We start from the raw sequence: 15,349 nt of genomic DNA on the forward strand, positions 1-15,349 counted from the left end.
ACTTTAACCACCCACCCCCATGTCTAAATTTAACCACCTCCCCCCACACTTAAACTTTTGCTGCTGTTGGGTGCCCCAATTTCCTGTTATAGTTGAATGCTCCCTGGAAGTTTTCAGCCATGCTCCTGTCCTTGACTTCACGTGGCCACACTACACATGGGCAGCACACCTCGGAGGAAAGAGCCAACTACTGCACAGGTGCAAGCTACCCTGCCACTGCACAATGCAGCCACACTTGTTCATGGGAGGGAGCACAACTGCACTCACCACTCAACAAACCCACAAATGTGAGCAGTAATGTGATCAGCACAGGGTTGGAGCACCGAGGTTATCAACACATGGGGTGTTTATCCCAAGGGGTACAGTAATTGAGCTCAGGGGGTACCTAAACTTGTCACAATCAATCAATTATAATAACTTTTGAGATGGAAAAAAAAATACATTATATAAAAATAATCCTCAAAAAAGTATTTATTTTTTAAAAGTATCAATGAGTGTTTTAATAGCATGTATACATAATTAATGTCCATATACCCATGAAAAAATCTACAGTATGCATCAAGAGGTAGCTGAGATGGTGTTCCTCACAATAGGGGGTACTTGGCATATGCAATCCTATACTATAAAACCCCTGTGTCTCTGAGTCCTGACCCTGTGTGTGTGTGTGTGTCTCTGCGTCCTGTCCCTGTTTGCTGTCTGAGAACCTCATTGCATTGTGGGAAATATCAGCTTTTTCCAACTGCCAAGCAAGCAGCATCTCTCTGTGTGCATATACTGCAGACAGCGGTGGAGGACGGGCGAGCGGGACGCATCTGTGCTCGCGTTGTTGGGGAGCCCGTAGCCTAACACCCATTTTTTAATGGGTGAGCTTTTTTACTAGTCTTTAATGAAGGGCTCTGTGCAATCCCAATTTAGAGAAACACTGGTGTAGTGGGTATCTTAGCACTGGAGTCCCAAGTTTTAATCTTAAAGAGAAACTCTGACCAGGAATTGAACTTTCTCCCAATCAGTAGCTGATACCCCCTTTTACATGAGAAATGTATTCCTTTTCACAAACAGACCACCAGGGGGTGCTGTATGACTGATATTGTGATGAAACCCCTCCCACAAGAAGCTCTGAGTACCGAGGTACTCCTGGCAATTTCCTGTCTGTGAACCTTGTTGTAAGTAGTTTCTTCACAGAGTTCCTTCCTGTCTTTGCGTCGCTTTCCTTCTGGCTCTCTGTTTTTCTCCCACATCCAAAAAACCCAAACTGATAAGTTAATTGGTATCAAATTGGCATCCCAATAAAATGTTCTAGACGATAACAGTATAGTCAAAAGAGACTTATACAAGATCTCCTAGTATTGGGTAAAGCAGGGCTCTCCAACTCCAGTCCTCCAGGGCCGAAGTCCTGACTCCTCACACATTTTGGCACAGCTCAAAATCCCTCATGGGACTGAATCAGGAAAGGTGTGGGCTCATCAAGTAGAACCCTTTTCTCCATTTCTCTGTCCATCCTAAACACTGGCCTGGATATGGCCCTCGAGGTCTCGAGTTTGACACCTGTGCTTCAAGGCTCATACACATGTGCAACTTAATGCACGACAAACCACACAACCATGATCAGCTGCTCGGCTCGTTGTTTACACGATAACTATGTACACACACACTGATGAACTAAACAACCAACTCATTTAAATACTGCATGCTCACAAAAATGTCCGCACTCAAAAACAAGTAGTTCAAAAGGACTTGTACAAACGTGGCCAACATGCATGATAGTTGGGCAGATTCGCAAGATAGTTGGGGGCAGGTTGATCAGCCGGTTGAATTGGGCAAATGGCCTGTTATCAGTTGGAAGTCTTGTTGTTTGCCAGCCGTACACACCCCCAGTTATTGCCCAACATACTATGTTTAGACGATAGTTGGGCGGAATAGTTTCACATGTGTATGAGCCTTAGACGATGACTATGATGGGATTAGACTATGGAAGATGTCACTATAATAATGCATAATGATAATAATAGTGATGTCATGTGCATCAGGAAACAGAAGAAATCCATTCTGAAGTCCATGGAGTGGAGGGAACGATTTATATGCGTCCATGTTCCCAGAATCCATCAGTCATGAGCTCTCTGAAGGCACTGAAAGGAGAAGACATAAACATACCGTACTATTAATTCATTGAATGATTTGATTTCAATAAAGCCTCACTAAACCTAAAATGTACCATTACAAAATTATCAAAGCAATCATCCTGATTAGCATAAATTAAAAGCAATAATTTTAAAAGTGAACTTTTCATATTAAAAAAAAATCATTGTGTGTTTGTCCTTATTTGCAGGTGCGTCCCTACCCATAAAGATGTAAGGCTACTAGCACTTGAGTTTTTGGCTTCCTGTGAGCCACCTACTTCATATAACCACCTACTTCCTATAAACCTACTTCTTATAAACTTACAATCTGCATCCTCATGTAGAGAACACATTTTGTCTTGTAATGAAGTTATTCTGGGAAATGTAGTCTTGCTTTTATAGTTCTTTGGCTTTTGGTGTAGTATTGGTGACACATGATTGGTCCATCCACTGGAGCCAGTATTTTGTCCACCACTTAGATACTTGGCCCTAGTGTATTCACTTATTAACCTGAATGCTACTAAATCTGTATCTCAGCCTCGGCATTTTTGATGTGGCTGCATAGCTTCCATTATCACAATTCTAAAACCAGGTCACATGACCAGGAGTGGTATGACAATAGCCTTATGCTCAAGCCAGATGACGAGTGCTCTTCACTTATAGTGGGCCTACATGTGGCCGTTATCACTGCACTTAGGTAAAAACCTTGGCAGCCTCCTTGTTCTGCTTGGTCCAGTTTACCTTAGCGACAAGTTATTCGATGGTGAAAGCGCTGGAATCGTGAGAGGAACGTGAAGGCCATATAGGACCCACAGCCGCCTCTCCCCATAGGTGAGTATCTGATTTTTAATTTTATTTTCTCTTCAGTATTGCTTTAACTTTGTGTGTCCTATAAAGTGGTGACAATTACAACAAATACTTGGAATATTAATTGGCAACTCACAGATTTCCAGAGGTTTTGTACTAATTTCTACTGGATGCTCCAAGCTAGGATGCTCCACTCTACAGATGAACTCTGATCCTTGGTCTTCAGGTATGGTCGGAATGAAATGTAAAATCGCCGTACAGCCAAACGTGTGCTTTGTGTCCTTGTGTGGTGCAATCTCAGAAAACACATTATCGGAGACTGGAACCGCAGACACCTCGCCTCGAACTTTCTTCAACCAAACCACAGATAGAACGTTAGGGAAGTAACCAGTAATACTGCATCTTAGCTTGGACTTCTGGTTATCTTCCAGTTTCAGAACGACTATATTTGCTAACCTTGGATGCCAAGGAAGGTCTGCAAGGAAAAACAATTAATCGTCATTTTTTTATGATTATGAGTTTAAGGAGAACCTGTAAGAAAAAAAAAGAGCCCTGGGGGATACTTACCTAGGGAGGGGGAAGCCTTTGGACCCTAATGAGCCTTCCTCCTTCCTCCTGTGCAGCACGGATCCAGCACTGGGACCCTCGGACAGCAGCAGACCTTTGCGATCCAATGCAGGCGCAGTACCATCTTCCCCCTTTGGCTCCAGCGGAAATAGCCGAGCCCGATTGGGTCCGCTCTACTGCGCAGGCGTCTCACGTCCGTGCAGTAGAATGGACTGAGGGGGAAGATGGCAAAGTAGGTGGTTTTGGGCACGTGAGGGTAATTTGAGGCTCTGGTGGCTCTCCCTCCAAGTTGCGAGAACTCCGAGGGGAAATAGTATTTAACAGTAACACCGCTGGGGATTTTGGCTCTCCCGGCGCCCAACTCACCAGCGACTTGTACACACCTATATGAAGATGATACTGCGCCTGGATCCCTAAGGTAAATATTGGCGCGTGATAAGTAGTATAGTTGCCCCCAGTATAAGAAGTATAGTTGCCCCCAGTGAATGTAGTATAGTTGCCTCAGTGAAGCTAGTATAGTTGCATCCAGTGAAGGTAGTATAGTTGCCCCCAGTGAAGGTAGGATAGTTGCCCCCAGTGAAGGTAGGCTAGTTGCCCCCAGTGTAGCTAGTACAGTTGCCCCCAGTGTAGCTAGTACAGTTGCCCCCAGTGTAGCTGCCTCCAGTGTAGTTAGTATAGTTGCCCCCAGTATAGCTAGTATAGTTGCTCCAGGAGTGGGTAGCAGCACTAGAAAGAGGGGTAGTGGAGACAGTGGCGGGGAAGGGGCCAAAACCCCCCTCCCTCAACTGGGTCCCCTCCTTCTCCTCTCTCCCCCTCCATATATTAATGGCAAGCAGGCGCGGAGGGCAGCAGGCAGACAATTACTCACCTGACTTCCACCGCATTCCAAGCACTGGAGCGCAACGTCGTCACAACTCTCCACCTTCAATGCTGCCCACTGCGATTCCGCTAATTAGGAAACACAATGGGCAGCATTGAAGGCGGAGAGTTGTGACGATGTGATGCTGTGCTCCAGTGCTTGGAACGCGGAAGTCCCACAGCCCGCGTGCCTGCTTGCCATTAATATATGGAGGGGGAGAGAGCAGAAGGAGGGGACCCAGGTGGAGGGTTCTGGCCCCTCTCCCCGCCACTGTCCCCGCTGCCCCTTCTTCTATCACTACTTCCCCTCCTGTTTTGCCACTGTGGGGGGGTCATGGCGACACCCCCCTCACTTTCAGTCACCCGGTGCACTACGCCCCCTGTGACCTATGGTAGGAACACCCCTGGCTCATGCACAGTATGAATGGGCCCATCTTTGGAAGCCCTCAGGGGTGCGTTAGTGCTTCCAAAGCTTGCCGAGGAGTCCGGAAGGTGGCATTCTTGTATGGGGGACAGCTGTGGAACGAGAGTTTAGAGAGATGACTGGGAAGGTCCTGCGATCTAGAGCCTTGCTTCTTCGTAGTTAAGTATCTTAGTCTTTTTTATAGGTCGCTTCAGATTTTCTTGAAGCCTTTATTCATGCAGTTTCTGAGAGAGATTTAGTACTTTTAGAACAGTCTTACCTTTTACAGAGAAGATTCTGGTTTCAGGTCCATCCATAGCTTCATGTTCCCAAGTCACATAGAATTTATACTCGGGGTCTGCAAAGTCACAGGCCAAAATTGCACATTGACTGGTGACACAGAATGTGGAATCATCTTGTTCTCTGATTGTTTCAGTGTGTTTTGTCACCCGACGTACTCCTTTTCTGGGCTCCTTCTCCCCCCAGTGCCATTTAAATTTAACGTCTTTAGGATAAAACATCTTCAGAGACAATAAAAACTGAATCATCATCTTATCCACAAGATCCATCTTTATAGTATCCATCTGAGGTTTTGCTGGGAAATGCAAATGAAAAGTAAGTCAAACAGCAATGGCATACATTATTACACACATGCTCTGATTCCCTTTAAAACCGTTTGTGAATGATCCCGATGGCCACTCCTGGTTGACACGCATGACATTCACGTTAAGGATAAGGCAACCGGAAGGGGCTGGCTGGTGCATGGGATCATTCACAAGCAAGTTTAATCAGGGAATCAAAGCATACGAGCGACATTCATAGAGGGGCTCACACTTATAACCGTTATCTGAAAGGTAAGAACACTAATGGACTACAAACAGTTTTTATGATATATGCCAAACACTATTAAAGAGACTCCGTAACAAAAATTGCATCCTGTTTTTTATCATCCTACAAGTTCCAAAAGCTATTCTAATGTGTTCTGGTTTACTGCGGCACTTTGTACTATCACAGTCTCTGTAATAAATCAATGTATCTTTCCCTTGTCAGACTTGTCAGCCTGTGTCTGGAAGGCTGCCAAGTTCTTCAGTGTTGTGGTTCTGCTATGAATTCCCCCCTCAGGGGGGAAAGAAACACACAAATGATCTCTTGAGATTCAAAAGGAAGTCTGTATACAGCCTGCTTGTGTATGGATGTATTTTCTATGTGTGGACATACTGTACATCAACCTACTTCCTGTTTTGGTGGCCATTTTGTTTGTTTATAAACAAACTTTTTAAAACTGTTTTTAACCACTTTTAATGCGGCGGGGAGCGGCGAAATTGTGACAGAGGGGAATAGGAGATGTCCCCTAACGCACTGGTATGTTTACTTTTGTGCGATTTTAACAATACAGATTCTCTTTAAGCATTTTGTGTATGGATGCAGCATTTGAAAGAGCAGTTTGTGGTAATAACCTTGAGCACTTAAATAGGCACCCAGCACTTCCAATAGCAGTTATGCACCTTCTGCATGCGCAGAAGATCACAACTGAGCCTGTTACCGGGGCTGATCGCAGCTGCACGGCAGACAGCGGGAGGATGGTGTTGGACTCAGACGGGTTTATGCTGCTGGAGGAAGCCCCGGATAAGTATCAAGACTTGCATTTATTACACCTCTGGTTTCCTTTAAGGGTAAGAATGTAATTAATGTGTTGGCTATAGTAATGCTCAGATACCCCTTTTTATTATTCGAGTTTGGTCGAATTCGAATAGTAAATTATTCGAATTCAGTCGAATATTCGAGTCGAATATTTTTTACTATTCGATTCGACCTCGGACTTCGAGCTCACTATTCGAGTCGGTATTCGAGCTCATTATTCGAGCTGACTATTCGAATTGGCCTTAAATAGCTTCCAACACTTGTTTTGAGGGTGAATGATGCAAGAAACATCTTTTTTTCCAAGTAACAACAGCAAGTGATTATGTGGGGATGTTCCTTTAAAAAAAAAAGGTGGAAAGAGAAGTTGTGTCCAAAATTCTGTTCAGTAGTGTATATACTTCTTCTTCTTCTTCTTCTTCTTCTTCTTCTTCTTCTTTATCTTCTATATCTTCTTCTTCTATATCTTCTTCTATATCTTCTTCTTCTTCTATATTGTCTTCTTCTTCTTCTTCTTCTTCCTTATCTTCTTCTTCTTCATCTTCTTCTTCTTCATCATCTTCTTCTTCTTCATCTTCTTCATCTTCTTCATCATCTTCTTCTTCATCATCTTCTTCTTCTTCATCTTCATCTTCTTCATCATCTTCTTCTTCATCATCTTCTTCTTCATCTTCTTCATCTTCTTCATCTTCATCTTCTTCATCTTCTTTTTCATTGTAACGATTGTGGGATATCTCCGTGTTCAGCGCACAAAGATGTGCGCTGACACTGCGGAGGTCCTCCACAAGCGTGTCAAGATACTAGAACCCAGCTTTTGGTGCAAGCACCAGTAGAGGGAAAATTCCTGTCGGCAGATGGCGCTGGGGAGTGCAGAGGAACCAATCCTCTGTACCTCCACAAACGCCAGATAGGAATTTGTACGAAGCGCAGAACGCAATCGCAAGAGAGGCGATTGCGAATGAGATTGAGCAAAGGGATAGGTTGTATGTGTGTGCGCCAATCTAGTCGCCACCCTGCGACCGCGCACACACAACAGCAGATACGAAATAGGAACGCGATCGCGAGAGGTGCGATCGCCAGACGAGACACAAGGCAGAACAGAACAGAATACGAGGTTAGCAAAGGCACAGCAAATAATACAATGAGGAGATACGGAAAATAATAAACGCTAGCTAACCGCGAACACCGCACTCATTCGCAACAGTGCACGCGGTTTATGCGCGGTCTCCACGTGATAAGCACAACAGAGACAAGCACGCCTAACTAACCATAGACAGACAAACATGAAACAGAGGACGCGACGCTTGCTTAACGGTTACCTCACCGAGCCTTCAGCAAGCGGTCGCAACAGACAAGACAGACACACGAAAACAGAAACTAGGCAGAGAGGATCCACCGCTCTTCCGCCAGAGCAAGTGTGATCCGAGCAGGAACACAGATCAGAAGGATCCACAGCCGCTACCGCTAGAGGCCAGTGCGATCCAAACAAGACAGAACGATTCGCTATCAACCGCCGCTGGTGACAGCGCAATCGCGACAGACAAGACAGAACAGAAGGATCCCCGGCGCTAGCAAAAAGTAGCTAGCGCGATCCCAGGAGACAGAACAGAAGGATCCCCGGCACTAGCAAAAAGTAGCTAGCGCGATCCCAGGAGACAGAACAGAAGAGATAGCTGATAGCAACCGCTGCACCAGCTATACTCCAAGAACGGAGATCAGAACCATTTCCTGTCCACCACCATAGGGACAGGACAATGGCAAACAAGCAAGACAAGACAGAACAGGCAATACAGATGATACAACCTGACTGAGCTAGAAGGGGAGCCTAAAGCAACCCCCAGGAATTAACTATACTAAGATAGCAGTGGCTGACACTCCAGGTGAGTCCAGCAGGAACAAACCTCTATGAGCAGCGAAGCATTGTGGGACACACATAGTACTTATAGTACACGCCTCCAATGAATGTGGCCAGGCAATTTGCATGACAACGTATGCAAATTCCTCAGCAAGCACAAGCTGCAAAACTGACAGAAGGACTTCTTTCCAGAGTCCTGCAGCATGCAGACCTGAATAATGATCAAAAGGCTGCCTGCCTGCGCAGGCAGCTGAGCGGATCGTTACAGTACCCCCCCCTCTAGGGACGAATTCCAGACGTCTTTTAAAACTGGCGTTACCAAAAAACTCTAACTGAAGACTCATGAAGGTCGGGGCAGCCCGACAAGGTCCAATTCCAGAGTCAGTCCACCCGAAACCGACCTCATCGGAAACAGAAGCCACCGAAACATGCCCATCAGTACTACCAGTCTTAGCGTAACACCCATCAGGACTGTGGATACCAGAGAAAAAGCCATCGACACCCTCCAGACAATACCCACCACCTTCCAACGAGCGTCCGAAAATACCAAACCTGCCACAATACCTGTTCGAAGTGTCCCTTACAACACAAAAGCCACCGTTGATCTTATCCAGGGGACCAAGCAAAATCTCTCCCGGAATCTCCCAGAACCTTTTGAAGCTCCACAGAGATCCCAAGAGGGCAGAACAATCACCAGGCTCACATGGAGAATTACCAAGAACCCCCATGGAACCAATGACAATTCCGGATTCAGAATTACGAGGACACCCATCAAGATCAAGACTTTCAGGGACCACTTCTGGGCATGCAAGCAGGCAGGCTAAATCAGAGCATGTCTCCACCGAGGAAGCATCTGAGTACGCTGGTAACCGAGGCACACTTGGGCTTTCTGGGTCACAGAGCACACTGGGGTACACCAGCACAGGAGAAACCTCAGTACATGTCGGGGAACTGCCAACCTCAGAGTCCGGCACGACAAGACCAAAACCAGTACCGGACAGAGAATCATCATGAGTGGAGGTCACAGGCACTGTACTTTCACAAGAAGACTCGGATACAAATTCAGAAATTTCTGTGACAATAATATCATCATTGACTACATATGAGTGAAGCTCCATCAGAGCTGAAAAGGTAGCCAGCAAGGCAGCAATGCCTACGGAAGAGGGTAACACCTCAGAAGGACTTGGGGGGCAGGAGACATCTCCTACAAGTTCTGCACCCTTTGGGAGGAACTCTGAGACCTCCAGAACATCAAACAAGACCTCAGGAACATCATTTTTCAAGTTTTCTCGGAAGGATTCTGAATTATCCATGTTACAGGGCAAAACTGGAAGTTTATTTTGTGGACAGGGCAGATGTCCCAGGAATGGTTCCACCATAACCTGAGACTGGATCTCATCATCATGAGGGGAATGTACAGGTATATTTACTGGAACACACACTGACTCCCTAACTTCATTCTCACTGTACCCAGAATTCTGTGTGGCAGTCAAACTAGCTTGTAACTCCAAAACTGCAGAAAAACAGGTGAGTATAGTGGCAATACCTAGACGAGCCTCTAGGGACACTGCAGGAGACTCTAAACAAGGCCATCTTAACTCATCCAGAGTACAGGGTGCAGAATCAGCACTTTCCTCAGAACAAGAAAGGGACTCACAAATGTCAGTGTGATTGGACATCATATTGTTATTCATGGTACAGGGCAGGCTCAGAGAAACTTTCTCTGGACCCAGCAAAGATGTTTCAGAGTCAGATTCGCAAAACCGAAGCGCTGTCTCACTCTTAGATTCGGCTAACAATGTCAAATCCGAGGAGCCAGAACGCAAAACCTGCGAATCCAAGATCGCTTTAGGTTGTGAAACTGACGCTTCCATAGCGCAAATCTCCGCGATCTGCGGAGCAGACTGCAAGGCATCTAGGGTCGAAACACTGGAGCAATTGTCCCCAGGCAACGGGCCCTTACAGGTGTGAACAGGGTGAGACAGAGACTCATCTGCAGAAGAAATAGCGACATCAACAGAATAAACTTTATTAGGCATATTCATTTCACTTTTGATGCTGCATAGTTTAGGAATTTTTCCCATAGCAGGATCATAGATGGAAGATCTTAAAGATCTGTTCTTAGATGACAAGGGATCCCACATATCTTTGAGAAAACTGGCACATTCATGTTGATCACAATCTGCAGGAACATCTGAGAAACAGGCATTACATCGCATAGATTCAAACTTCACGCAATCAGGAGAGAATCTTTCAAGATTCGCACAAGAATCAACCACAGTAGTGCACCCATTCATGTCAGGTCGCACAATATCTAGACTCACATGCTTTACCCCAGAAAGGCAGGAACAATCATCCGATAACGATGTCTCTTTATTGAAGTCAATTGATTGGTGTGTGTGCAATTCATCCAAAATCGTCTGCCACACATAAGTCACCGGATTCACAAAACATTCGTCACACTCATCAGAGTCAATCAAAGCGTACACCGAATCAAGACAAGCATAAAGAATCTCTGCGCTTTTTGCGATGTAAAAATCGCAAAACGCCTTCCAATCAATCTCGAACTCCTCAATTAATGCTCCAATATCCCATGGAGCAAATGGGGGTTCAAACAACTCGGTTTCCAAGAAACCCTCATAAGGGTTGGGGTCAGGAACATGCAAAGACTTTCTCACTCCTTTAATATAGAAAATAATTCTGCCTATCAAAGGATCCACAAATGCCCTTTCTTGGGGTAATGAAACCTGAGACTGAGAAATTTCAGACTTTACAGAAACAATTTTTTTATTTGTAATTGCTATGGGCAACGGTTTTTTCAGCTGAGAAGTCTTCCTTTTTTTCCTGCTTTTAGTCCTTGCTGCTTTAGGTGGCTGCTGTTTAGACACAGGGGAATAGTTACTGCATTCATTTTCAAACTGAATGGTTTTGCATGAAGTAGGTAGAGCAGCTGACTCATTAGCAACTACACACTCATACAGGGCAGGTGGCAAGCAAGGCAACTCAAACCAGTAGGAGAATGTAAATGTAAGAAACTGATATAGATTATCATTCCAAGAATTGTCTTGCAAGATTTCATGAGCCCATACAAACAGATCATCTTTCAAAAGCACATAAGCTAATTGGAGAGCACACGTGGACGGATCAGTAATTTGAAAAGTAGGATTCAGACAAAATTTTACGCATTCAGAGAGAAAATCCTCTTTCGTCTCTGAATTTAATATTTTGAAACTCTTAAAGACACAGGAACCATACTCAGCAAAATCGTACAAATCAGAAATTCCCTCTACACTGGGGTTTTGGGTTGGGCTGCTCATAATGTAACGATTGTGGGATATCTCCGTGTTCAGCGCACAAAGATGTGCGCTGACACTGCGGAGGTCCTCCACAAGCGTGTCAAGATACTAGAACCCAGCTTTTGGTGCAAGCACCAGTAGAGGGAAAATTCCTGTCGGCAGATGGCGCTGGGGAGTGCAGAGGAACCAATCCTCTGTACCTCCACAAACGCCAGATAGGAATTTGTACGAAGCGCAGAACGCAATCGCAAGAGAGGCGATTGCGAATGAGATTGAGCAAAGGGATAGGTTGTATGTGTGTGCGCCAATCTAGTCGCCACCCTGCGACCGCGCACACACAACAGCAGATACGAAATAGGAACGCGATCGCGAGAGGTGCGATCGCCAGACGAGACACAAGGCAGAACAGAACAGAATACGAGGTTAGCAAAGGCACAGCAAATAATACAATGAGGAGATACGGAAAATAATAAACGCTAGCTAACCGCGAACACCGCACTCATTCGCAACAGTGCACGCGGTTTATGCGCGGTCTCCACGTGATAAGCACAACAGAGACAAGCACGCCTAACTAACCATAGACAGACAAACATGAAACAGAGGACGCGACGCTTGCTTAACGGTTACCTCACCGAGCCTTCAGCAAGCGGTCGCAACAGACAAGACAGACACACGAAAACAGAAACTAGGCAGAGAGGATCCACCGCTCTTCCGCCAGAGCAAGTGTGATCCGAGCAGGAACACAGATCAGAAGGATCCACAGCCGCTACCGCTAGAGGCCAGTGCGATCCAAACAAGACAGAACGATTCGCTATCAACCGCCGCTGGTGACAGCGCAATCGCGACAGACAAGACAGAACAGAAGGATCCCCGGCGCTAGCAAAAAGTAGCTAGCGCGATCCCAGGAGACAGAACAGAAGGATCCCCGGCACTAGCAAAAAGTAGCTAGCGCGATCCCAGGAGACAGAACAGAAGAGATAGCTGATAGCAACCGCTGCACCAGCTATACTCCAAGAACGGAGATCAGAACCATTTCCTGTCCACCACCATAGGGACAGGACAATGGCAAACAAGCAAGACAAGACAGAACAGGCAATACAGATGATACAACCTGACTGAGCTAGAAGGGGAGCCTAAAGCAACCCCCAGGAATTAACTATACTAAGATAGCAGTGGCTGACACTCCAGGTGAGTCCAGCAGGAACAAACCTCTATGAGCAGCGAAGCATTGTGGGACACACATAGTACTTATAGTACACGCCTCCAATGAATGTGGCCAGGCAATTTGCATGACAACGTATGCAAATTCCTCAGCAAGCACAAGCTGCAAAACTGACAGAAGGACTTCTTTCCAGAGTCCTGCAGCATGCAGACCTGAATAATGATCAAAAGGCTGCCTGCCTGCGCAGGCAGCTGAGCGGATCGTTACATTCATCTTCTTTTTCTTCATCTTCTTCTTCTTCATCTTCTTCTTCTTCATCTTCTTCTTCTTCATCATCTTCTTCTTCATCATCTTCTTCTTCATCTTCTTCATCATCTTCATCTTCTTCATCTTCTTTTTCATCTTCTTTTTCTTCATCTTCTTCTTCTATATCTTCTTTTTCTATATCTTCTTTTTCTATATCCTCTTCTTCTTATTATTTTTCTATTTCGTCTTCTTCTTTTTCTATATCTTCTTCTTCTTCTCCTTCTTCTTCTTCTTTTTCTATATCTTCTTCTTCTTCTATATCGTCTTCTTCTTCTTCACTTATTTCTCTTTTATATATATATATTTTTTAAGAAATGCAGCTATTTTTGAGCATAATAAATAGCTGGTGGCGCACGCATGTTGGAAGCGCCATTGTATGTGCTCCCTGGCAGTGGAAACACACAGACAGCAGGAGGTAAATTCAGCAGCAGCAGCAGGAGGAGGAGGATGATTGTGTGGCAGCAGGCAGTCAATGAGGCAGGCAGCGAGACATAATAGGCTGTGTGGTACCTAGCGGTGGTACCAGGCCGTAAATACACAGCATGAGGTTCCAGACAGCGGTCGTGAAGCCCACATCATGTCCAATACACAACTGGGACAACACAGTTTTCAACCCGGACACCTCTAAAAATAATATCACAAAGTATTAATAAAAAGTATATATTTTTTTTGTTTTTTTAAAGAAATGCAGCTATTTTTGAGCGTAACAAATAGCTGGTAGCGCATGGTGGAAGCGCCATTGTATGTGCTCCCTGGCAGTGGAAACACACAGACAGCAGGAGGTAAATTCAGCAGCAGGAGGAGGAGGATGAGTGTGTGGCAGCAGGCAGTCAATGAGGCAGGCAGCGTGACATAATAGCCCTGGTACCTAGCGTTGATACCAGGGCTGTAAATAAACACAACAGGAGGTCCCAGACAGCGGTCGTGCAGCCCACATCGTGTCCAATACACAACTGGGACAACACAGTTTTCAACCCGGGCACCTCAGAAAAATTAAACCTTTTTTTTTTTTCTTTAATGGTTTACTTTTTTTTTTTTTACAGCAAATTACACAGATATAGCTATTGTTTGACGTAATAGCTGGTGGCAGAGTGGCAGCAGAAGGTAAATCTGTGTACCCTGGCAGTGGGAAACACAGACAGACAGACAGCAGCAGCAGGAGGAATGGAGGAGTAATGAGAGTAGCTATTGTTGGACGTAATAGCTGGTGGCAGAGTGTCAGCAGAAGGTAAAATCTGTGTACCCTGGCAGTGGGAAACACAGACAGGCAGCAGCAGCAGCAGGAGGAATGGAGGAGTACTAGTGTGAGTGTGGCAGCAGGTAGGTAGGCAGCGTGACATAATAGCCCTGGTACCTAGCGGTGATACCAGGGCTGTAAATAAACACAACAGGAGGTCCCAGACAGCAGTCGTGCAGTTCACATCGTGTCCAATACACAACTGGGACAACACAGTTTTCAACCCGGGCACCTCAGAAAAATTAAACCTTTTTTTTTTTTTTTTAATGGTTTACTTTTTTTTTTTTTTTACAGCAAATTACACAGATATAGCTATTGTTTGACGTAATAGCTGGTGGCAGAGTGGCAGCAGAAGGTAAATCTGTGTACCCTGGCAGTGGGAAACACAGACAGACAGACAGCAGCAGCAGGAGGAATGGAGGAGTAATGAGAGTAGCTATTGTTGGACGTAATAGCTGGTGGCAGAGTGGCAGCAGAAGGTAAAATCTGTGTACCCTGGCAGTGGGAAACACAGACAGGCAGCAGCAGCAGCAGGAGGAATGGAGGAGTACTAGTGTGAGTGTGGCAGCAGGTAGGTAGGCAGCGTGACATAATAGCCCTGGTACCTAGCGGTGATACCAGGGCTGTAAATAAACACAACAGGAGGTCCCAGACAGCGGTCGTGCAGCCCGCATCGTGTCCAATACACAACTGGGACAACACAGTTTTCAACCCGGGCACCTCAGAAAAATTAAACCTTTTTTTTTTTTTAAAGGTAAATACAGGCAGCAGGGGGCAGCTATTGTTTGACGTAATAGCTGGTGGCAGAGCGGCAGCAGAAAGTTAATCTGTGTACCCTGGCAGTGGGAAACACAGACAGACAGACAGCAGAAGGGCAGTACACAGCAGCCCACTGTAGATGTAAAATGTGTGGCTGCAGGCGACGTAATAGTCAAAGTGAACCAGGCTGGCTTAGTGAGCAGGAGCCAGGAGGTGGTAAAGGGTGGTAAGGCACATTAACGATGGTTCTTCCGGCAGCCAGTTCATGTCCCCCTCTCGTCGACAACAGGGGCCAGGAACTCGCCTTCCACCCACGCCTGGTTCATCTTGAGAAACGTCAGTCT

General features: G+C 45.6%; 1 gene segment (V, D, J or C); it reads right to left on the minus strand.

Annotated features, from left to right (window-relative positions):
- Positions 1–465: 465 nt before the first annotated feature.
- LOC137525403 (Ig gamma chain C region-like) overlaps positions 466–15,349 on the minus strand; it is a 37,216-nt gene continuing 22,332 nt past the window's right edge. Inside the window, 3 exon segments of the C gene segment in view lie at positions 466–2,126; positions 3,061–3,399; positions 5,033–5,347. Coding sequence covers positions 2,107–2,126; positions 3,061–3,399; positions 5,033–5,347 — 674 coding nt within the window.

Source organism: Hyperolius riggenbachi, chromosome 7 (genome assembly GCF_040937935.1).
Source record: "Hyperolius riggenbachi isolate aHypRig1 chromosome 7, aHypRig1.pri, whole genome shotgun sequence".
In the NCBI taxonomy this organism is placed as follows: domain Eukaryota; kingdom Metazoa; phylum Chordata; class Amphibia; order Anura; family Hyperoliidae; genus Hyperolius; species Hyperolius riggenbachi.